This window comes from Phocoena phocoena, chromosome 1 (assembly GCF_963924675.1).
Source record: "Phocoena phocoena chromosome 1, mPhoPho1.1, whole genome shotgun sequence".
NCBI lineage: Eukaryota > Metazoa > Chordata > Mammalia > Artiodactyla > Phocoenidae > Phocoena > Phocoena phocoena.
The window spans coordinates 82,275,556-82,299,162 of NC_089219.1; the positions used below are offsets into that span (position 1 = coordinate 82,275,556).

General features: G+C 35.3%; 1 protein-coding gene across 4 annotated transcripts in view; it reads left to right on the forward strand.

Moving 5' to 3' along the window:
• Positions 1–8,202, forward strand: part of MTF2 (metal response element binding transcription factor 2) — an 83,125-nt gene extending 74,923 nt beyond the window's left edge. For 2 of the 4 annotated variants that reach the window (XM_065898179.1, XM_065898181.1), the window contains 5 exons: positions 1,388–1,558; positions 5,333–5,438; positions 5,552–5,604; positions 5,717–5,821; positions 7,568–8,030. In XM_065898179.1, the coding sequence (XP_065754251.1) occupies positions 1,388–1,558; positions 5,333–5,438; positions 5,552–5,604; positions 5,717–5,821; positions 7,568–7,925 (793 nt within the window). In that variant the 3' untranslated portion in view covers positions 7,926–8,030. Of the gene's footprint in view, positions 1–1,387; positions 1,559–5,332; positions 5,439–5,551; positions 5,605–5,716; positions 5,822–7,567 lie in introns of all 4 variants that reach the window. The other 2 variants (XM_065898180.1, XM_065898182.1) reach the window with 2 other exon arrangements.
• Positions 8,203–23,607: the final 15,405 nt, after the last annotated feature.

Genomic DNA, 23,607 nt, shown 5'->3' on the forward strand with positions numbered 1-23,607 from the left:
ATGGGAGGCATTATCAGTGTCTCAGGGGAATTTGGTCAGTTCAGTTGAAAAAGCATACTCAATAATGACTTGTTTTTATAATTTAATCTACTGAAAGTAAAATAAAATCTTGCTAGCTGGTAGGAATATGCAAAAGATAGGGGGATATAGTATAGAGAATGTGGGTTTTTAAATGATTGAGGTCTTCTGTGGTTTTAAGTTTAGTTATTGCCATCATTTAGAGAATAGTAGTATTAGTTTTTGATAATTAGTAGTATTTTGATGAATAGTAGTATTAGTTTTTGATTTAAGTTTTTGATAATTAAGCTACATTGTTTGATACATTCTTGTATAGATCTTTCCCTTTTTTTTTTACACCAGCATATCTGCGTCTCTTAAAAATATTTTCAAAATGCAATAGAAATAATTTTTTAAATGTATATGCTGGTTCCAACCAACTATTGAATTATAACATTTTTGTTTGCAGCAAGTTGCTTTTTTTGAACTTAGCAACATTTCCTCATTAAAAAGTATTACAATTACAAGTGGCTAGATCTTTAGGCCAGCTCAAAAAGCCACGAGCAGTTACAGTGCCATAAAAATACTTTATGGGACAATGAATTCTGTAATCCAACTTAGTGTGCTTGAAATACATTTGTTCCTGTTATGGTAGAAATGGGAGCTCCCCTTTCTCAAACCTATGTAAAAGTGGAAGAACAATGTAAGCACTTGGTAGTGGTTTTTATGGCCAGGCATGCTCTAGTAGAGCTAAGAGGGTGTTTTAGAATAAGAACCCTAAGCACTTTGGGAAAGGATTAAGGAGCATATTTTTCAGAAACTCAGGCCCACACTGAAATGTCACTTCTCTGCTCCAGGTTATTTCCAATTCCAGATCTGACATACCAGACACTCCTTTTATTTTCTGGGCCTCTAGGATTGGTCTCCTATTTTCTTTTCCAGTGCTTTCACCGATTCCTTTCTGGCCAGGGTTTCTCTCCTCACAGATCCATTCTGAAATAGAATTATTCTTTTCCTAAACCTTGTTTGAGATGTTTTTGACAGATGACACTAAAAATATGGAGAAACATATTGGAACTAAAAAGACACCACTCTCTATTCTTCGTTCTAACTTTAAAAAGTTGGATGCCACATTTTAAGAAGAAAAATGGACATGTGTTCTTCTCCCTTCTGATACTATTCCTCTCTCCCTACTCCCCCATCATATCCTACTATGGACTGGCTCTGGAGCAGATAAGAATCAAAGAAAGCAAGGGGCAAAAAGTCAGTTTTTCTAGTATTGGGTGGATTTCATGTGTAAAGGCTTTATATCTGAAAGTTATAACTTAGGGTCTGCCATGTATATGTGTTCAGTTTTTTAATTTTTAGTTAATTTTTTTTAAAAATTTAGGTTTATGTCTGGGAAAGAAATAAAGAAGAAGAAGCATTTGTTTGGGTTGCGAATTCGTGTTCCTCCTGTGCCACCAAATGTGGCTTTCAAAGCAGAGAAAGAACCTGAAGGAACTTCCCATGAATTTAAAATTAAAGGCAGAAAGGCATCCAAACCTATACCTGATTCAAGGTAAAAGTTGATCTGTGGCTTAGTTTTTCTCATTAGCTTATTTGTAACTAAAAATGTGTGTTATTTAGTCTCATTAGTATATTTGAAAGTACAAGTGGCAGTGACCCTGATTTGTTTTCCTGTTTATAATTTCTTGCTTGGACAAGGTACAAAGAGTTAATGCTAGATGTTTATTTATTTATGTTTAGATCTAAGGCTTTCCATGAATAGGCCCTATTGATTTTGTTAGCAAACAGCTTAAGTACTGGCCTGTTCATTTGTTTGTTCATTTCTCATTCGTTTGTTCATTCATTCCATTTATCAAGTACCTTACTGTCTAAGTGCTGGAGATATAATAACAAATGAGACTTTCTTTCTGCCCTGATGGGGTTTACATTATAGTGGGGAAGAAAGGTGATAAACAAGTAAAATAATTACAGATCATGCTAATACCATTTAGGAAATAGCAAACAGATTTAGACTGTACTGGGATGGATAGAGATGTAGGGGTCTACTTTAAGAAGGAGGCTTAAGGAAGCCCTATTTAAGATAGTATCTAAGCTGAAACTTAAAGAATGAGAATGACCTAACAATGTGAAGAACAAAGGGAAGAATATTTCAGGTAGCAAAAGTAAGTGTGAAGCTGTGAGGCATGTTCTAGGAACTCACAGAAGGCTGCTGAGGTGTGAATGAGGGCTAGAGAATAGCATCAGGTGCTAGAAACGTTGGGTAGGGCTTGGTCATACAGAGTTTTGTAGGTCTCATAAGGAGTTTGGGTTGTTTTCTGAGAATAATGGGAAGCTATTTAAAGATGTTTGCAGATTGAATTATCCTTTAAAAATACTTCTTTGGGTGCTGTTTGGAAAACAGATATCAGTAGAGGTAAGAATAGAAGCAAGAAAAAATTGACTCGTTCACTTTTCTAGGTGAGAGATAAATAATGGTTGCTTATGTAGGTGTAGGTGGTAGCAGTCAAACAGAAAATAGATTCAAGATCTCCACTGGAGGCAGAATTTGCTGGCTTTGCTAATAAATTAAATTTCTGAAAGGAAGGGAGAAATTAAGTTACACAATGCCCAGATATCTGGCTTGAGCAACTAGTGGATGGTGTAACTTACCAAGATCTGGAAGAAGAGATTTTGGCAAGGTGAATAAAGCATTCTTCTGTTTCATACTCATTGAGTTTGAGATTCTTATGAGGAATATCTAAGTGGTGATGATGTTAGATATAGGCAGTTGGGTGTGTAAATCAGGAGCTCAGGAGAGGTCAGGACACATGATAATAAATTTTGAAGCTGATTTATAAAGCCATGAGAATGGATGAAATTACCTAGAGAGGGAGGGGAAGAGAAGAGAATGTGGCCCAGAATAATGTCCTGCTATCATCTAGAGTTTTGAAAGAAGTGAAGTAAATGAAGGAGACTAGCAGAAAGCAATCAGTGAAATAGGAGGAAACCAGGAAAGTTTGATGTCATGAAAACCAAGTGAAGGAGAGTATTTCAAGAAAGATGTGGGTGTATTAAACTACTGAATGTTGTTGCAGAGAGGCAGGTTAAGATGAGAGAAAAATGTTCATTGGATTAGATAACATTCTGTTATTAGTGACCTTGACAAAAACAATTCTGCTTGAGTGGTAAAGGTAGAAGTCAGATGGGAGTGGGTCAGTGTGATTGAATCCAGCACTGCCCAATTTACGTGTCAAAACTGGGCTTTTTCTACAATAAGGGACATGGGTGGATTCAAAATGATGATGATGATGATAATAAAGGAAAAGGGGAAAGAAAGGAAATAATCTTTAAAAATTCTGAAAGAGAAGGAAGAAAGTGGAAAAGGATATGTATCATCAGCTCTCAGAAGTAGTTTTACTGTACTGTAAAGGGAATGGGAGCTGAATCAATTGATGTTTTTTTTTTAATAGATAGAAGATAATTGTAACTTGTTTCTGTGTGTCAGTGGAGAAGAGAATGGTATAGGAGAGGGGGAGGAAACTGAAGATATTGTAAAGTCTTTGAGAAGCCAAAAGGGACAGGATTTAGAGCCTAAATGTGGGAGTAGCCTTTGATAGGAGGACTTACACCCCTCTGTTGAAATGGGGTGTAAAAGGCAAAGGTGGGTACAAATGCTGGTTCTGTTTTAGATTTAGCATTTGGAAGATGACTAAAGTTATTGCTTGGTAACTTCTGTTTTCTCAGTGAAATGATGAGGGAAAGATAGCTGAGAGGGAAATTTAAGGAGCAAATACAAGCTATGAGATAATTATCTTGGAGAATAAGAAAATGTAATTACAGAGGGTTGACAGTGCTTTATATCCATTTGAGTTGGTAATTAAGTAGATACTACTTTAAGGGTTTGTTTTTTCTTAAGGAAAGAATACTTATTCCTATCACTTTCAAATTTTATCATTAATCTTTTGCTAACAATTGCTTATATTATGAATTAGAAAAAAGATTTCCACAATCTTTCTTATTCCTATCATGATGTTGATAGGACACTTTGTCTGTGGTAGCTATAAGGTTTTCTTTTGATGCCACCAGGTAATTGTTTAACTTTCTCTAAAGGTATTCTCAGTTTCTTCTGGGACCTATGTATGAATTGGACTAAAGTGTACTTTCTTTAGTCCAGGGGTCCTTTATAAATGTTAATGGTGATCATCTTTCCAAAAAACAAAAACAAAAAAATGTATACCTCATCCATCTTATCCTTGAAACTTTTGATTATAGTTCTAGTTATGCTTCTCTACTTTCTCCTTCCTTGTATTTCCACCTTTATTTTCCCCAACCTTAGTTTGGTGTGTGGAGGGATAGTCTTTCCTAGTTTTCTCCAGTCACCTCTTTCTAGCCTATTATATAATATTGTTCCTTTACCTTGTTTTTAAGTTGAATGTTCCTGGATAATGTTCTTATAGCACTTAAACCATTTTATTATCCTGCTTGTATACACATTTGTCACCTTCAAATTATATTGTGAACCCTTAGCACAGGGAATGGCTTTGTATTCCAATTGTTAGTATCCCCTTTATATGGAGATGTTTGTTGCATAAATGAAATGGATGTTCTGTGTATTGATATTTGCCATTCTTCCCTTCTATTAATTAGAGATGTTCTTGACCTATTGCTTTTTTCCCCTTCCTATTGCTTGATATTTGCCTTTGTGTCTCAAAAATGGTTTTCCTGATCTTTCTAATTTTGTCCTTGAATGACTCCCCTGCCCAGTATGAAGGATTCCTTCTTCCTTTACATTCTCCCACCCCGGGCTTCATTCTCTTTCTGATTAGCATCATTTAGGAACCCACAGGATGTCCCTGTTTATACTTACTCTGTTTTAACATAGATACTTCCTGGCTCCATGAGGTTAACTACTAACTTTGTAATCACTTTTAGTATAGTAAATTCTTGAAACATCCCCCAAGTACCTACATAGTAACAACCTAAATGAAATAATTGAACTTTAAGGAGTTTTTGAATCTTCCATCTAATATAGTAGTATTTTTTTGTTTCGTTTTATGTTTTTTTAAAAAAAATTTAGGTGGTATGTATTTTTCAGAATTGTATTAGAGAACTTTTTTCTTAAACCTTTTGTATATAAATATCTCTTAAGTATTTAAATTAGAATGTATTATCTATGAACTTGACTAAACTTGTAGATTTAACTTTGTTGTTTTTATATTACCATTAATGTAAAAATATAAGTATAATCTAATTATCACATAAGTAGAGCTATGATAGTGTATATTGTCCATTGTCTTTTTGTTTTCTTTGTGCAGAGGTTAAATACATAAATGGTTTTATGTTTCAGGGAAGTAAGCAATGGCATAGAAAAAAAAGGAAAGAAAAAGTCTGTAGGTCGTCCACCTGGCCCATATACAAGAAAAATGATTCAGAAGACTGCTGAGCCACCTTTGGTAAGAGGATATATTGGCATATGTTCTCAGAGAGGAAGTCTGCTTGAAATTACTGAGAAACTAATATCTTTACTTTAGAAACCATGCTTTAGGTGTGTTTTTTTATTTTCCAGGATAAGGAATCAATTTCAGAGAATCCTACTTTGGATTTACCTTGTTCTATAGGGTAAATAGAAAGTTATTTTCTCCTACCTTAGGAATTTTCTTTTGGGGGGGAAATTAATATTTCTACTGTTATGTAATATAGTCGTTATACCATTTAAATTCTTTTGTCTCAGGAGAACTGAGGGAACTGCACATTCATCCAATACCTCAGATGTGGATTTCACGGGTGCTTCCAGTGCAAAAGAAACTACCTCGTCTAGTATTTCCAGGCATTATGGGTAGATATTTTATGTTATTATCCTTGACTAATTTTCCTCTAGACTTTTTCTTTGTAAAGTGGTGATTAAATAAATTTTTAGCAATTGAAAGTGATACAAGTTTGTCTTTCAGCTTTTGAGAAGCAATCTATATGTTGATTCCTTAGGTTGTTGATATTCATCTGAATATTTTTGCTTTTCAGAGCACAGACATTAAAATTTTCACATTTGTCAGGAATTTTGCTATGTACACAGAGAAGAGGTATCCTGGTGTTTATAGGTGTGCTGTTTTCTGTGAGACCTTTTTATGCTTCTAATATGCAAGTGTGGATATTTTTTTTAATAAGTTGGAATCAGGAACACAGATCCTTTTATTAATAAAAGGATTTTAAACTCAGGATTTTTATCAGTAGTAGACTTCCCCTCTAATATTTTATTTAACCTAACTCTTCAGAAGGGCAACATTTTCCAGAAGTTTGATGTATCATGTAAGAAAAGTTTAGTTTACTTGGGGCCAGAGCTATGAGCTTCTAGGTTTTATACTTAGTCTTGTTTAATTTTTGTTCACAATTTAAAAACTGCTCTTGTAAATCATATAAAATTCTAAGTATTTAAAGGCTTAAAATGTAACTCATTTTTAAATGACTTGTGAATAATAATAATGTGAGCTTTTTTTTTTTTTTTTTTTTTTTTTTTTTGCCTCTTGCCAAGCATTCATACTTTATTTTGGTGGTGTTTTTTTTTTTGGTACATCGTCTTATTTAATTCTTAAAACAATCTTTTCAGTTGTTCCCATTTTGCAGATAAGAAAACTGAGACTTAGAAGGTTTTTGTAACAAGCCCAAGATGGCATGTTTATTAACAAGCATACAGAGCTGGGATTTTAACTTTGGCAGTATGATTATAAAATCTTTGAATTTAGCTGTTACGCTATATTTTATTTATTTATTTATTTATTTAATTTCTTTTTGGCGATACGCGGGCCTCTCACCGCTGTGGCCTCTCCCGCCACAGAGCACAGGCTCCGGATGCTCAGGCCCAGCGGCCGTGGCTCATGGGCCCAGCCACTCCGCAGCATGCGGGATCCCCCCAGACCGGGCACAAACCCACGTCCCCTGCATCGGCAGGCGGACCCTCAACCACTGTGCCACCAGGGAAGCCCCTGTTATGCTATATTTTGACTTTGTTTTATAAAATCATTATATTTCTGAACTCAAAGATTGTCTAGTTCAGCCCCTTCACTTAAGAGAACACAGAGGATAAGAGATTTAAATTTGGCCAATATCATATTGAGCTAGACCCAAGGTACCCTGACATCTAGTTTAGGCTTATTTCTTACTTAACAGTAGGCCTAGAATTAGTAACGAAGAGAATCTTTATACTAGTTCTGCCATCTGTTTAAGCACATGGAAAGGTGTCTTGTATGTAGTAGGTGCTTATTAAATGTTTCTTGCATTGAATGAATGAATGAATGAATGAATGAACTGTCTTCTTTTTAATGATAAAAACGTTGACAAGACCTGACTTACAAATCCTCTTGGTAAGAATTTGCCTCGTTGGCCTCATAAATCAAAAATTTCCTCTGATTCTTTTAAGCTTAATAGTACATAGTTAAGGAAGAAAAGCTCTTCAAAGGTCAGCCTCAAGAAGGTGATTGAATTTAATGAAGGCGAGTGATAATCCATTTTATATAGCATTTGTTGTTTTGATTTGGCTGATTTTTAATGTCAGCAAGGGTAGACAATTATGGCCTTGTTTGTTCTATAGATTATCTGACTCCAGAAAAAGAACTCGTACAGGAAGATCTTGGCCTGCTGCAATACCACATTTACGGAGGAGAAGGGGTCGTCTTCCAAGAAGAGCACTCCAGACTCAGAACTCAGAAATTGTAAAGGATGATGAAGGCAAAGAAGATTACCAATTTGATGAACTCAACACAGAGATTTTGAATAACTTAGCAGATCAGGAGTTACAACTCAATCATCTAAAAAACTCCATTACCAGTTATTTTGGTGCTGCAGGTAGAATAGCATGTGGTGAAAAATACCGAGTATTGGCTCGTCGGGTGACACTTGATGGAAAGGTGCAGTATCTTGTGGAATGGGAAGGAGCAACTGCATCCTGACTGTAGGACTGAACATTATGTTCACTGCACTCTCATTTTCTGTAGGTACAGTTCAAAGCCCTAAAGGAGTCTGGCTTTTACTATCTTTCTTAAAAAAAAAAAAAAGGTAAAAAAAAAGTCACTTAAGGAGATAATACTAGCCTTAACATGTACTTGTCAATGTTATGGATATTGTCATAAAAAGATATCTTTTAAAAATCAGAACAGAGACTTAATTTTTTAAATCTTAAGATTTGTAGAATGTTTCTAGGATAGGATATTAAAAATGATTCAAACCGATGCATGGTGTTAGATAATTTTTCTAATTATTCCATTGAGTCAGTTTTTGTGGTTAGTGGTTATCAGAGCAAACTTATCATGTAGATAGATAGCACAAGTATTTGGAGAAACATTGTCTGTTTTGTTACCAAAATGTTGGAAAAAATTTATTTCAATACCTTTTAGAATTCATAAAGTGCAGTGTATATAATGCCTACTAAAAGACTGTAAAATATTGAAATTTTCTTTCAAAGTGTAAAAAATATATTGAGCCTGTAAATTGCTCTGTGACTAGACTTCATTGTCGTCTTAATATATTCTTTGCATGTGCATATATATACACACGTGTGTATATATATGTGTGTGATTGATTATGTGACCTATGCAATACAAATTATGGGAATGGGCAGCTTTGGAGTATATATCCCATAATTCTTTTTTCAGGAATAGTTGCAGTATTTACACAGCAGCATTTCTTCTCAGGCTTTTATTGGGTGCTGTTGCTTGCTATGTATGAAGAGAAATGTGTCAGACAAGTTTAGTGTGTTCTGAAGAAGGGTGTGAACAACAGTGTTCATGGGCTTTTTCGAATGCTTTTCACTTTCAGTCCTTGTAACTCAGCTGTTCAGTACCTAAAACAAATTCAAATAGTATGAATATTATCTCCTACTAGAAGTAACATTTTCAAGTTTTCATGGCACATTATGATTGTAAATGTCTCTCAGTTTTAACAGTAAGTCTATAGGAGTCCCGTGAAGATTCCTGAAATGTCTGTAGTAACTGTTAGTCATGTTGAGTAAGTGTAGTATGAACAAAGTATTTTATTGCACAGGGTTAACAAACAGTGTGTTGCCTGCAGAGACAACTGCTGTTTTATTACAACATTACCTCTTGTTTTTATACAGCGTACCAAGATTTAAATTGATAACTTTATTTTACATGTGTTAAAAAAAAAAAAGAAAAACAAGTTTCTTTTAGCACCAGTGTTAGAGCTGTCTTCTGTTTCTTTTTGTTTTGTTTTGTTTGTTTGTTTTCTTTTTTAGCCAAAGAGTAAACAGAAGAATATTCTTATTTTGGTGGCTATTCATTTTACTCTTAAAAGTGATTGGTGGATTTTAGCCTAAAATTTGGAGAGTTTGCCACCAAAATGAAAAATATGTAAAGTGTAGTGATTACAGAGCGGTTTAAAATGTGGGTTAGTACTTATTTATTCCATTGATTGATTATTTGACTGTTTATAAGAAAGTTGCTTTATTTCTTTAAACATCTTCAAAAGATGACCTTTTCTTGTCACATTATAGCCAAAAGAAGCAGAGAACTTCGTAGTCCTGCATTTGGTTCCTGGTTGGCCAGGTATAAATGAGCTTTACAAAAGTGCAAATTAAGAACTGTCACTTCTGTTTACCTCCACCAAAACTTGATTTTCCCCTAGCTATTAATTTAAAGTTGCCTTTCCTGCAGCTGCAATATTTTGAATAACACACAGAGTTTGTGTTGATTTTGAATGTTTGTTTATATCTAGGGGTAATGGAAAATGTAAATCCCGTGTAACCTTATTCACTCCACGTGTATCATATTATTTCATTTTTCCCAAAGTCCTTTAATTCTAACTGAACACCAGCAGTATTTTTAGTAATTCTTTCTTTAGCATACTTGGAAGATGATTTATTAAGCTGAACTGTCTTTAGACGTAATTATTGTGAATGTTTGTTTTATTTTATCATGGTGGTTCACATGGCTCTGATGTTCAGTTTGTATTTTTGGAATTGCTTTACTTAGATTAAAACAGACCAACATTAAATGTGTGTATTTTTTAAAGAGCTAATGAGTTTTGCTTCTGTATTTGCCTGAAAATACACACTGGTGCAGTAGATGACGACTTTTATTTAGCTAGGGAGACAAGGAGTTCTAGTTCCATTGTAAATATGTTCATTTGAATTAATCTTTATAAAACTTTGCTTTCATTTTCTACTTGTCCCCCAAATAAATATTAATAATTATTGAATGTTCATCTTAAATGATCCTGTAAAGAAGTAAACTATGTTTAGCAGCTTGTACACTTTATACTTGAAAGACAATATATCTTCCTGTATCTACCCTGTCCCCAAACTTCAAAAAAATTCAGTTTTCAACTGTGTTTTCTTTTCTTCTTAAGGATATACAAGGTGTCAGGGTTCATGTAAAAGGATTTCCTTTTTTTTTTTTCCCCTGAAAAGCTTTGCCCCAGGCTACAGAAAGAAAAGATGTAAAAATAATATACCTTATTCATTTTAATTCCATTTTTATTCAAAACAAATATATTTTATAAATACACTCATAGTCATGGGTAAATATGGATTCTTAGGCCTTTAGGTGATCAAACTAGATCAGAATATGAGCTATCAGAGTTATTCTATAGATTCTAATGTGGGAGTGATGAAGACAGATCTTGCTGGATATATTTTGTTACTAAATGTTTAACAGAAGTGAATGTTCACTGATATGTGAGTTGAGGGTATTTTTCCATGTTTTATTTTGCAAGGTATGTTTGGTTTCTATTGTGTATGTATTAAGATTTCTGTTAGTGTTGGTGTAGAGCTAATTCTGTGTTTTGGGCTACTTGACTGAGTTTTTATTAGGTACTGTTAAGTTTTGGTTGGAACCTGATCTGACTTGTAGTTATAGCAGACTTTTATAATCTGGTTCTAGAGTTGTTTGAATGAGAATGTAATGGCAAAGGAAGATGTCTGTGCAACGTTGGGAAATAGTAAAAATGCCTTCTTTGCGTGGGGAAGTTTTCCTTTTTAATTATATTTGAGTACCTCTGAATATACTCCCAAAAGTCTCCTTCAGTTTCTTTTGTGGCAGTTGATCAGTCATGTTCTTTCCTCAGGGAAATAAAAACTTGACAGTTAAATGTGAAATGAAAACTTTATCATGGGATTCTTTTATAATTAGTAGCAGTTAAGAAACTAGATATCTGTCTGATATAAATTTGGAGGTGGGAGACGTTGTGAAAGCAAATTGGCTCACTAAATAACAAGTAGATGGGAGCAAGTAGCTTTTAAGTCGTAATATCAAAATATCTTGGAGCAATAACTAGATCAAAATATTATGCTCTCTTTATATTTAAAATTAGAATAAGGCTGCAAATTAACCAGCTTACTTATTTTCTCCCCTCGCCTCACTTCTACCCAACAAAATCCCTCTTTGCTTTTTTTATTTGGTCTCGCTATGTGGCATGTGGGATCTTAGTTCCCTGATTGGGAGCGGAGGTGGAGTATTAACCAGTGGACCACCAGGGAGTGGTGGTTTTTGCTCTTAACCCTTGCATTTTCTCTTTGTTGGAGATGATGCATAGATGCTTAGTAATAACTCCTCACTTTTGCAGTATCTTCAAGGAATGTGATTTCTCGTTCAAGAAAGTTTTCCACTGGATTTAAGCAAGCAAACAAATGAATAAAACCTTCGTAGATGACAAGATGTACTTACTGCATAAAGTAAAACTATATCCTGTTTAAAATCATAAGTTTAATTTCTGTTCCTTATATTTACCGAAAGGTTTTGATCCTTTTTCTTCCCCCTATCCTGTAACATGCTTTCCCAGTGGGGGGAATATGGGCACAAATTGGTTTATGGCGTGGGGAGGGGGGGCCAAAAAAGTCTGAGATAATGGTTTGTGGCCCTCCAGAGCTCACTCAACTCTACCTGACAAAAATCTTATTCCTTAGTATTGAGTTACTTTTGTTGAGTTTTCTTGAATATCACAAGAGCAGCACTGACATTGAGTTAAAGGAACATACACAAAATAATTTTAAGGTCAGTGCTGTGAAACCGTGGCAAATGTATAGCTATGTTCTGGAGGACTTTGATTGTTCAGTCTTGAACTCACATTGTCAGAGGTGGGTCTGCACGTGTGTATTGGCTTCTACTAACTCCCTTGTGATGTCATTTATGTTTGATCCTAAGTGCTTTTGTGTGTGACCTGAGCTTGGAGAATTAAATAAAGCTAGTTTATATTTTGTTATTTAGTTTTCAAGCTTATTTATATTTAACCCATCACTAACTGTGTTAGGTACTGAAAAGAAAAAAATGTTGACAATATCTGAATGAATATCTAGCAGCTGGTTAAAAGTAATTTTTTTCTATTAAGCAGAGGTTCAAAGTTAGCTCACCAAAAACAATTGTTTTAAGGAATTAAGTTTTTCTGATGTTTTACTTTTGTTGGAGAAATACCACGTTTGAATTTTTAAATATTTACATTGCTGTTTTGTGTTTATAAAAATTGCACATATAATTTTAGAATCAATTTATATAAGTAAATAAATTACATTGAAAGTTACTCAAAATGAAGTTATAATAGCAGCATCCAGTATTAATAATACTGTACATACTTAGTGAAGGATTAGAATTTCCTATACAGAATTAGTGGAATGTAAGGAAATTTTTCCTGTACAGAATTTGAGACAAAAACAAGATTTTGTGAGAATTTGGGTCCCCTTTGAAAATATGTAAAACTTGCTTAGATATCCCTGAAGTTAAACTTCCTTGAGGAGACATGGAAGTTTAAGGAAATGAAGCTTTTTGGAGAGAGTTTTGGGAGGGAAAGCCTACTGGTTCATTTAAGATGGAGGCACAGTTTTGGTTCCTGTTATTCCTATATTGCCAAATCTCTTCTAGAACCCAAGAGCATATCTGTAACGGTTCCATTGCTTTTTTTTCCCTTTGGTGTTACAATTTTGCATAACCATGTATCTTAGACTTTCTATGCTTTTCTTACCTCTGGATATAAATTTTCCAGTGAAGAATTATGCCATTAGAAACCCATTTTTTTAAAAACATCTTTATTGGAGTATAATTGCTTTACAATGGTGTTTTAGTTTGTGCTTTATAACAGAGTGAATCAGCTGTATGTATACATACATCCCCATATCTCCTCTCTCTTGCATCTCCCTTCCACCCTCCCTATCCCACCCTTCTAGGTGGACACAAAGCACCAAGCTGATCTCCCTGTGCTACTGCAGCTGCTTCGCACTAGCTATCTGTTTTACATTTGGTAGTGTATATATGTTCCTGCCACTCTCTCACTTCATCCCAGCTTCCCCTTCCCCCTCCCTGTGTCCTCAAGTCCATTCTCTACATCTGTGTCTTTATTCATGTCCTGCCCCTAGGTTCTTCAGAACCTTTTTTTTTTTTTTTAGATTCCATATACATATGTTAGCATACAGTATTTGTTTTTCTCTTTCTGACTTACTTCACTCTGTATGACAGTCTCTAGGTCCATCCACCTCACTACAAATAACTCAGTTTCATTTCTTTTTATGGCTGATCAATATTCCATTGTATATATGTGCCACATCTTCTTTATCCATTCATCTGTCGATGGACACTTAGGTTGCTTCCATGTCCTGGCTATTGTAAATAGAGCTGCAATGAACATTGTGGTACATGACTCTTTTTGAATCATGGTTTTCTCAGGGTATATGCCCAGTAGTGGGATTTCTGGGTTGTATGGTGGTTCTATTTTTAGTTAGAAACCCATTCTTGATACCTCTATAAACCACAGTTTGCTCTTTAAGCAACTTTTAAACCATTAAAGACCAGAAACATTTAAAATGCAACTTTATTGAAGATTTTTCTAGTTATGAAGTACTTCACGTTTTTAAAAACACTATTCTTAGCATGCTAACCTTTTCCTAATTACTGAGAGATTGTGAATGTTCATTTATTGTATGTTGCTGTAATATGGTGCTACTCTCAGGGATCCAGATGTGGTTAAGGGAATCTAGTCCTTACTCTTTTTTTTCTTTTGAAATTTATTTATTTATTTATTTATGGCTGTGTTTGGGTCTTTGTTGCTGCGCGCGGGCTTTCTCTAGTTGAGGCGAGCAGGGGCTGCTCTTCGTTGCGGTGCGCGGGCTTCTCATTGCGGTGGCTTCTCTTGTTGTGGAGTATAGGCTCTAGGTGCGCGGGCTTCGGTAGTTGAAGCACATGGGCCCAGTAGTTGTGGCTCGTGGGCTCTAGATCTCGGGCTCAGTAGTTGTAGTGCACGGGCTTACTTGCTCTGCGGCATGTGGGATCTTCCCGGACCAGGGCTCAAACATGTGTCCCCTACATTGGCAGGCGGATTCTTTACCACTGTGCTACCAGGGAAGCCCTAGCCCTTACTCTTAATGGCGTAGCCTAGGTGGTGCTTTTATATTTGTCTACTTTTCACATATCTTTTGTGTCAGTCCTCACGTTGATAATACATGTGTATTCACAGTGTGTTGAGCAGCTTTCTCTCTTTCCGTTCTCTCCCATCTAGCTTCTAAACGTTTTTAATTTACAGTAGACTGGGAAGAATTTAAGCGAAGTTTTCTGGAACAAATAGATAACCACTTAAGTAAAAATTTAAACCTTTTCTTACCCACAGTTCTGATCTTCAGATTCTTTTTTTTTTTTTTTTTTTTTTTGCGGTACGCGGGCCTCTCACTGTTGTGACCTCTCCCGTTGCGGAGCACAGGCTCCGGACGCGCAGGCTCAGTGGCCATGGCTCACGGGCCCAGCCGCTCCGCGGCATGCGGGATCCTCCCGGACCGGGGCACAAACCCACGTCCCCTGCATCGGCAGGCGGACTCTCAACCACTGCGCCACCAGGGAAGCCCCCAGATTCTTGAGTAATGGCTCAAGAGTGATTTTCTAATGAGAACCTGCTGTATAGCACAGGGAGCTCTATTTCACTTCACTGTACAGTAGAAACTAACACAACATTGTAAAACAACTATACCCCAATAAAAAAAAATTAATTAATTAAAAAAGTGATTTCCTTTGAGAAAAAGTAAATGGCTTTCTTATATTTGTTCATTACTCAAAACGAGGTTTTTTTTTGTTTTTTACTATTTAACATTTTATTGATTGAAACGTTTATGATCATAAGTTGCATCAGGTTTTCTATTATCAAACACAATTAAGATAGTTTTTCAACTGTCATTGAATAATTGAACATAGAAAATAAAAATCTTTCATTTGCAGGTACTTAGAGTTGGAAAAATTCTTCATTCTGTATTCCATCTTATGTGACATACAAGGCTTTGTCTGTTCATCTAGGAATTTAAAGGCCTAATTGAGAAGACTCTAATTGGTTGTAGAATCCATGGCAAAATAGGGTTGCAATAGAAGCCATATATTCCTATGTAGCTGAGGCAGAGCCAGCAACTACTATAATGATGAAATTTCAAATTTTCCACTATTTTCTAGCTTTTCATTGTGGAAAATGCATTTATTGGAGTAAGTTTTGCCATTGGTTGTAAGATTGGATCCATTTCTCTGGTGCAAAAATGTAATTTATCTGTGTATACATTACAGTATGGCATTTTGCACATGTCTCCTGAAGATGCAAAAGCAGTTTCAGAATGAGGAAATGCCAAGGCAATGATGAAAATAACTTTGATCTATGATGAGAAGAGAGACATTTTATCACGTCTTTTTAAGACTAAGGAAGTGTCATTGTTTTTGAGATGAAGGCTTCACCTGGCACCTTAGTCCTATTCCATATCCTTGTTTTGGTCGTCTGACTCTTCACAATAGTTGCTTGGAGATAGCTGAGAGGCTGTATCCTGGACTTCAGTCCTCAGTAGGTCCACCGAATAAAAGATAATTCTCAACTTTTAGGTTGTGCAGTTTTTTTTTCAATCAACATCCTTGTTTTGAGTAATGAACAAGTTTTTGTTTTTCATGCTTCCTATTTTAGGAGATTGTTTGAAATCTCGACTCCTGGATAAGTGAGGTAAGACTGTAATATAGGCTAGAGTAGGTTGATTATTTTATGGCTCTCTGATTGATCTCAGTTTGTCTTAAGATAGTAAAAACTGCATACACCCCTCCCCCCCCCAAAAAAAGCAGTGGATTTGTTATAGATATGCTCTTGGGTTCTGGAGGAGATTTGGTGATAAAGGGCTGCAGGAATCCAAACTGTTCCTCCATAAAATTAGATGAGCCAATAGGCTTTTCCTTTCCAACAAGGTGTTAAGAGTTGGCTCATGCCATCTGTGCATTATGGGAAAGAGAAAATACGTTTTTTGTCTAGTTTGGACTTGTCATATAAGAACAGTATTATTTTAGAGAATAGCAAATTGACGGTGGTGTTATTACATGAACATATTTAATAGTCACAAAAGTAGTCTAAAGGAATAGAGAGGAGATAGTATTTCAGTCAGAGCAATAATTCCATACTAATCCTCATGACTTTATAGGTTAAATGAATATAAGAATTGAATAGTAGTAATTTAACTTTTTACTACTTTAAATGCTGAAATTGTGTGATCGCAATTAAACTTTAAAATGTCAAGCTTCAGAGGATCACAATTTCTAAGAAAATAGTTGTTTTACTAAATTTATGTGATTGTATGTCAGCTAAATTTAGTTTGTTTTATTTTCTTGGCTAAATAAGTCAGGAAAATGTGTAAAATTAAGTTACCTATGCTGTTTATTGCCTTTATGTGGAAGGTATAATTTAAAATGTCTCAGTAGGGTCAAACTCTTGATTTTCTTGAAATAATTTTTTTAAATTTGAAAATATTAAAAAAATAAGTTTGTACTTAAAAAGTAGTACTTAATGTAAGACTCAGTGTTTTAAAATATAATTTACGTTTATTTGGGGGCCCTTTCTAGAAAAACTATGTGTGTTGTTAGCCTTGTTATAATAAAATTTTATCTGCTAATTGAAAATGCCAGTGTCATAGATAAGCAGATTCACAAAGTAAGCAATTACTTATGTTTTGAATTTAATGGCTTTGTTATTGTTTTAGGATTATTGAAATCAGTTTTGTGTTACTTAAGCACACTCTGACTTAGAAAAGCAAAAGTTAGATAACTTAGAAACATGATATAAGTGTTAAAGGGTAGTGCTGGATTAAATTTTTTTGACAGAATAAACAAAATATTGACCCATACCTAATATTGTTACATTGAAATTTTGAACCTTCACCATTAAGAACATTAAGATTTATATTGTAATGAAAATAACCTCATAAAACTTCATCTATTCATCATGATTATTATATTGAGAATTGGGGTGAATTTTTAAAATTATAGTATATGTAGGTATAACTTTGGTTTTACATCTTTTAAAATTGTATACTTTTAACATAGACATTTCATATTGAGAGGTTGCCCTAAACTCAGTTTAAGGTAAGCCACTGCTTATCAACCATGTCATAAGTTTTGGTAAAATACAGTTTTAGTTAAATAAAATTCAAAACATGTTTATTTCTTAAGAGCTTCATTATTGCGCTTATTTTTGAAGATAAAAAATTTATTTTTCTGGATGTTTAAAAAACTATATATATTGGTTTCCTAGAGCTGCCATAAAAAATTACCACAAACTTGGGCTTCCCTGGTGGCGCAGTGGTTGGGAGTCCGCCTGCCGGTACAGGGGACGCGGGTTCGTGCCCCAGTCCGGGAAGATCCCACATGCTGTGGAGCGGCTGGGCCCGTGAGCCATGGCCGCTGAGCCTGTGCGTCCGGAACCTGTGCTCCGCAACGGGAGAGGCCACAACGGGGAGAGGCCCGCGTAACGCCAAAAAAAAATTACCACAAACTTGGCATAAAACAAAAGCCATTTATCTCTCATGGTTCTAGAGGTTAGAAGTCTGAACTCAAGGTGGTGACAAGGTTGGTTCTTTCTGGAACCTCTGATGGAGAATCTATTCTATGCCTCTCTCTTAGCTTCTGGTAGGCAGCAGTCCTTGACATTCCTTGGCTGTACACATATCATTCCAGTTAATGCCTTCAATTTATACAACCTTAGTCTGTATCAAATCTCCCTGTCCTTTCTCTTATAAAGACACCAGTAACTGGATTAAAGCCCCACACCAAATCCAAGATGATCTTATCTCAAGATCCTTAACTTAAATACATCTACAAAGCCCTGTTTCCAAATAAGTTCACATTCATAAGTACTTGAAGTTCAGACTTCTATCTTCTGGGGGACTCAATTCAACCTACTTCAGTATTATTGCAGGATATTTTTTGTATGCCTCAGTTCCTGAAAATGGTTTTTCAAACCATTTTGTATTATTGTTTATTTAAATGCAGCAATTATATTTTGAATACCTGTGAGTTGCTTGTAAGAGAAAAATGAAATATTAGGAGTCCTGCTCTGAATTCTTAAATTATGGAGGATGCAAACATAAATAGAACTAAATTTGAGTTGAAATATATTAGGTACTATGGAATATTGGTACAGAATTCCATAGGAAGGGTAAATCTAAGAGAGGCATTAGGGAAGGACTTACTGAAGGGAATCTCATTTGAACTTGGCTCTGAAGGATGATAGGATTTTTTAAAAATTTATTTTGTTCAAGTATAGTTGGTTTACAGCGTTGTGTTAATTTCTGCTGTAAAGTGATTCAGTTATACATATATATTCTTTTTCATATTCTTTTCCATTAGGGTTTATTACAGGATACTGAATATAGTTCCCTGTGCTGTGCAGTAGGACCTTGTTGTTTATCCATTCTATCTATATAGTAGCTTGCATCTCCTAATTCCAGACTCCCAATCCATCCCTCCTCCAAGGATGATAGGATTTTGATGGGCGGAAAATAGGGTAGGATAAGAAACAGCATAAATAAATTCAAGGAGATGGAATTTTGGTGGTGGGGGCGTGGGAGTTCAATGAGCATACTTTAGAGAATGGTACAGTCTTGGGGAGTTTAGGATATAAACATGAGAATTAAGCAACGTTTGGAAACAGCATATGACTACAGGTATCTACAAATATGTGCTATATTGCTGGAGAAATGAGATTAATTTGGTGTAATATTTCTTAGGTTGTACCTTGAAGGATGGGTTAAATAGAGGCTAAGGGAAAGAAAAGCTAAGTTCAAAATGAGGGAACAGGGTAAGAACAGGCCTGGAGTTGAGAATGAACATTTCACTCAATATTTGAGGGCCTACTGTTTTCTAAGACACTACCAGGAGGAAAATGTGAAGTAGATATAATTATCTCTTTCTCTTTGCTGGGAAGCTTAGAATGTATATGTTTACCTATTTAAAGTGGCAAGAGTGGCAAGAGCATTTAAGGGAAGGGAGAGAGTACTTTTGCCTGGGGCCTGGCTGTGGAGGACGTTTGGGAAAAGGAATTATTAGGGAAGACTTCATAAAGGAGTTTAAACTGGACCATGAATGATCAGGATTTGTAGAGAAGGGAACACACTAGGGCATTCCACAGTACAGGAACGGTAAGCAAAGGCATTAAGCCCACACACAGAAAAGGACAGTAGAATTTGGGTAGTGTGTGACATAGTTGAGGCTGGAAATGATCTGGATTCTGATGGGACTGCTATGCTAAGTTGTGTTTTACAATTAATTTGGCACTGGGATGTAGGATGAATTAGAGGGAAATATGAGGTACAAAGCCAGCTAGGGCTAATCTAAATATAGGTAAACCTTTTTTTTGTTGTTTTTTTAACCGTGTCTTAAAAAAAAAAAAAACATTGTATTTATTTGGTTGCGCCGGGTCTTAGTTGCGGCAGGCGGGCTCCTTAGTTGTGGCTTGCGGGTTCCTTAGTTGGGGCAGGCTGACTTCTTAGTTGTGGCATGCAGACTCTTAGCTGCAGCATGCATGTGGGGTCTAGTTCCCTGATTAGGGGTCAACCTGGGCCCCCTACATTGGGAGCACAGACGGTGCCACCAAGGAAGTCCCTAAATCTACTTAAATCTGAGGTAGTAGAAGCAGTGGGGATGTTGGGAATACTTATGAGAGAGGTTAGAGAGATTAGTTGACAGTACTTGACTGAGCAGGTCATGGGTCTTTAAGTTTTGAGGACCTGGGAGGCTAGTTATGTCATTAAATAGAGCAGCCCTGTTCAGAGAGCAGTAAGGAAGATAGGCTTGATTGGAAGAAAAGGTTGATGCTTGGAAGTAGTGGAATAAGTAAAGAAGTGGAGTAGGATGGGATTATGGAACAAGACTATTTTTTAACAGTTGTTGCTTCTGTCAGGCATTTCCCAGAAGCTTCTGCCCTTTATTATTAAACATTTGCTCATCATTCTTCAAGCAAAGACCTAGAACATTCATATTTCTTCATGATGGTACTGTGGCAGGTATGCTGAAAATTTTCAATAAAAATGTGTCTTACCTGCTATCATAGAATAAAAATAATAATTAGAGCAGATTTAAGGTATTAGTTGAACAAAGGAAGTATTTGGTATTTTGAAACAATACCTACATAGTGGGAAACCATTGTGTTGTTTTATTTAAAAGCTTATTCTGAAGCAAAAGCACTTGGAAATGTTTTCAAGAGAATGCTTTCTGGGGCTTTCCAGATGGATATTCTATACTGGGCATTCAAAAGTCCATACTTCTGAATGGTGTTAAACAAAAAACAGGTTGTAATAAAAATCAAAGAAATACTGAAAAAAAACTAATGTGAATGTAGTTTGAGTTTTAAAAAGAATGAGGTAAAGTCTCTGTTCTGGGAAGGAAACAGAGTCAGTAATATTGATACTTACAATATTTATAAGGTATTCAGAGTAGTGAGTAAAAATGTCAGATGGTTTTCTTGGCTAACTCTGCAAAGCAGCCTTAAAATATTTGAGGTAGTTACTGAAAGTGACCTCTTTAAGAAATTATACTTGTGTTTTGGTATTGAGAAATATAAATTTAGGTGTAGAAAATGACAAGCATTTGCTATAGTCTAGTAGTAGTAATAATTGAAAACTAGTTAAATATAACAATCAACAGGCAGTTCATTCCCTTCATAAGGAAGCTGCAGTATTCTCCAATTATGGATTTTCTTGTAATAGAAATTACATCTGGTGTTTAAAGTACTCCTTTTCTCCATCTAAATCTGACTTGGAGGAAATAGTGCTAATTTGTTTATCATGTATTGCTTTTCTGCTTACTTTCACGTTGTGTATTAGCTGGCAACAAAAAGTGAAGTGGTTCTAAGAAAATGAAGATGTGGTTTAGAAGAAAGGGGCAATGATTGGGAGGCATGGAGGTAGTAGATGAGAAAAACAGGGGAGGAAGTCTTTATCAACTCTGTTATTTTTTTCCCCAAGTGAAAAAGGTTTACTGTTTTCAACTATGATACAAAAATATTTCAGTGAAAATTCAGATAACACAAAACGTACAGTTCTGAAACTCCTCCAAATTCTACAATCCAGAGATAATGGTATATAAGCCTTAGCCTTCAAGACGTTTTATCTTTTTCTGTTTTTACTTAAAGAGGATTGTTCATGTTGTTTTGAAACTTCACTTTTTACTTAATAAAGAGTGTGCCTCATCTTTGCATCAGCAATTACTGTGTTCTAGGCATTGTGCTGGGTGCAGTGGATAGAATAGACATGTTCTCTGCCTTTAGAGATTAGAGTCTTGTATAGGGTTTTTATATGTTAATTCTGATATGGTGTGAGGAGTGATTTGAAAGGGAAGTGTAGAGGGTGCACATAAGAGGGATGCAACATAAATTTGAGGAATCTGGCAAAACTTGAAGCAATGAATGACAGCTGACTTGGAAAAATGAGTAGCTGATAATTCCTGAATACTAACTAGTCTTCCTCCCCAGGTAAACCATCAACTCTTTAAAGGCATATTCTTTGCTTTTCTATTCTCCAAAGTAGTGGATATAGTAATGCTCAAATTTTTCATATTCTAAAGTATTAAACCTTGCCTTGGGTCTATTGTGATGAATGTAACTTGTATTAGAGGCTATGGGTATATAAAAGTATTGCATCCTGATCTTCCCTTGGGTGCCAGAAAGGAAATGTATTATCAAAGGAGAGAATGAGCCAAATGCATAATGTTTTCTAGCGTTTCCCTGTTCCTCATTCTAAATAAAATGACCTTTTTCATTCTTTATTCCTTTGCTATTGGTCCAAGGGATAGTGAAGTAGTAATTGCCAGCACATTTGTTTTTAAATTTATGTCCCTTTGGCGTTTAAGAGTTTACAGTGGCTTATATTATACTTAGTAAGTTGCTTCTCAGCTGCATGTCCTATATATGCCTTAATTCTAAGATCCTTTACAGCAAAAAGACGTTGTTACCTTTATAGGTGAAGGAATCAGTCATCCACTGTTTAAGATTTTCCTTATACCTACATGTCATGATTGTCCAGTGAAAAGTTAGCATTTGAAAAAGTCAAGGATGGCTTCTCTGTTGAGATTCACATGATGATTTTGCACTAGTTGAGAAGTAGGTGTAGTCTTCACATGGCAGTATTCTAATAACCACTTCATTGTAGTATAACCTCTGGATATTTTGGAAAATGGAATCGCTCTAAGAAGGAAAAAGGTTGACTTCTGACTCCTCTTTCGTATTTCATGTCAACGATCAGGCTCAATTCGTTAAGAGCCTTGAAGAATACAGTGTTTCACATTTCTACTGATAATTAAATTCTTAAGAATTGAACCAATACCTAAAATGACAGTTCTTTTTTCAATGAGAATATTTTGTTTTTATTTAACATGAAGTTAAATTATTTTACTTATTCCTGGGCTCATTTAGAAATATGTATTTTACAACACAGTAATGTCTGTTCCAGGTATAAAATTCACCTGCCCCGTTTTTGTTTTAACTTTTTATTTTGAAATAATTATAGATTCACAAGAAATTGCAAAAAAAAAAATGTTTAGGGAGTTCCTGTGTACTCTTCAGTTTCCCCCAGTGGCGACATCTTGCATATAGTACAATCTTAAATCCGGAAAATTGATGTCAGTACAAACCACAGAGTTTTTTCAGATTTCACCAATTTTACAAGCACTCATTTGTATGTGTATATAGTTCTGTGAATTTTGTAACACATAGGTTTGTGTAACCATCATGAGAGTGAATTGTTCCATCCTGAGGCTGCCTTTTTTAGCCACATTCCCTTTCTTTCCTCCATTCCTAACACCTGGCAACCACTAATCCGTTTTCCATCTCTATAATTTTGTTATTTCAAGAATGTTACATAAAAGAAATGGTATAGTGTGTGACCTTTTACGATTTTTTTCCCCCCACTAACCATAATTCCTTTGAGGTCTATCCAAATTGCTGCATGTATCAATTGTTTATTCTTTTTATTGCTGCTCAGTGTTCCATAGTATGGATGTACCAAGTTTAACCATTCACTCTTTAAAGCACATTTGGGTTATTTCCAGGTTTGGGCTATTGCAAATGAAGCTGCTTTGTATAATAATGTATACAGGTTTTTATTTGAGCATGTTTTTATTTCTCAGGGATGTGTCCAAGAATATAAATGCTGGGTTTCATGGTAAGTGCATGTGTAGTTTTATAAGAAACTGCCAAAATATTTTCCAGAGTGACTCTACCATTTTATATCCCACTAGCAATGTAAGAGTGTGATCCAAGTTCTCTTGCATCCTTGCCAGCATTTGGTGTTGTAACTACTTTTTCTTATTTTAGCCTTTCTGGTAGGTGTGTACTGATATCTTATGGTTTTAACTTGAATTATCC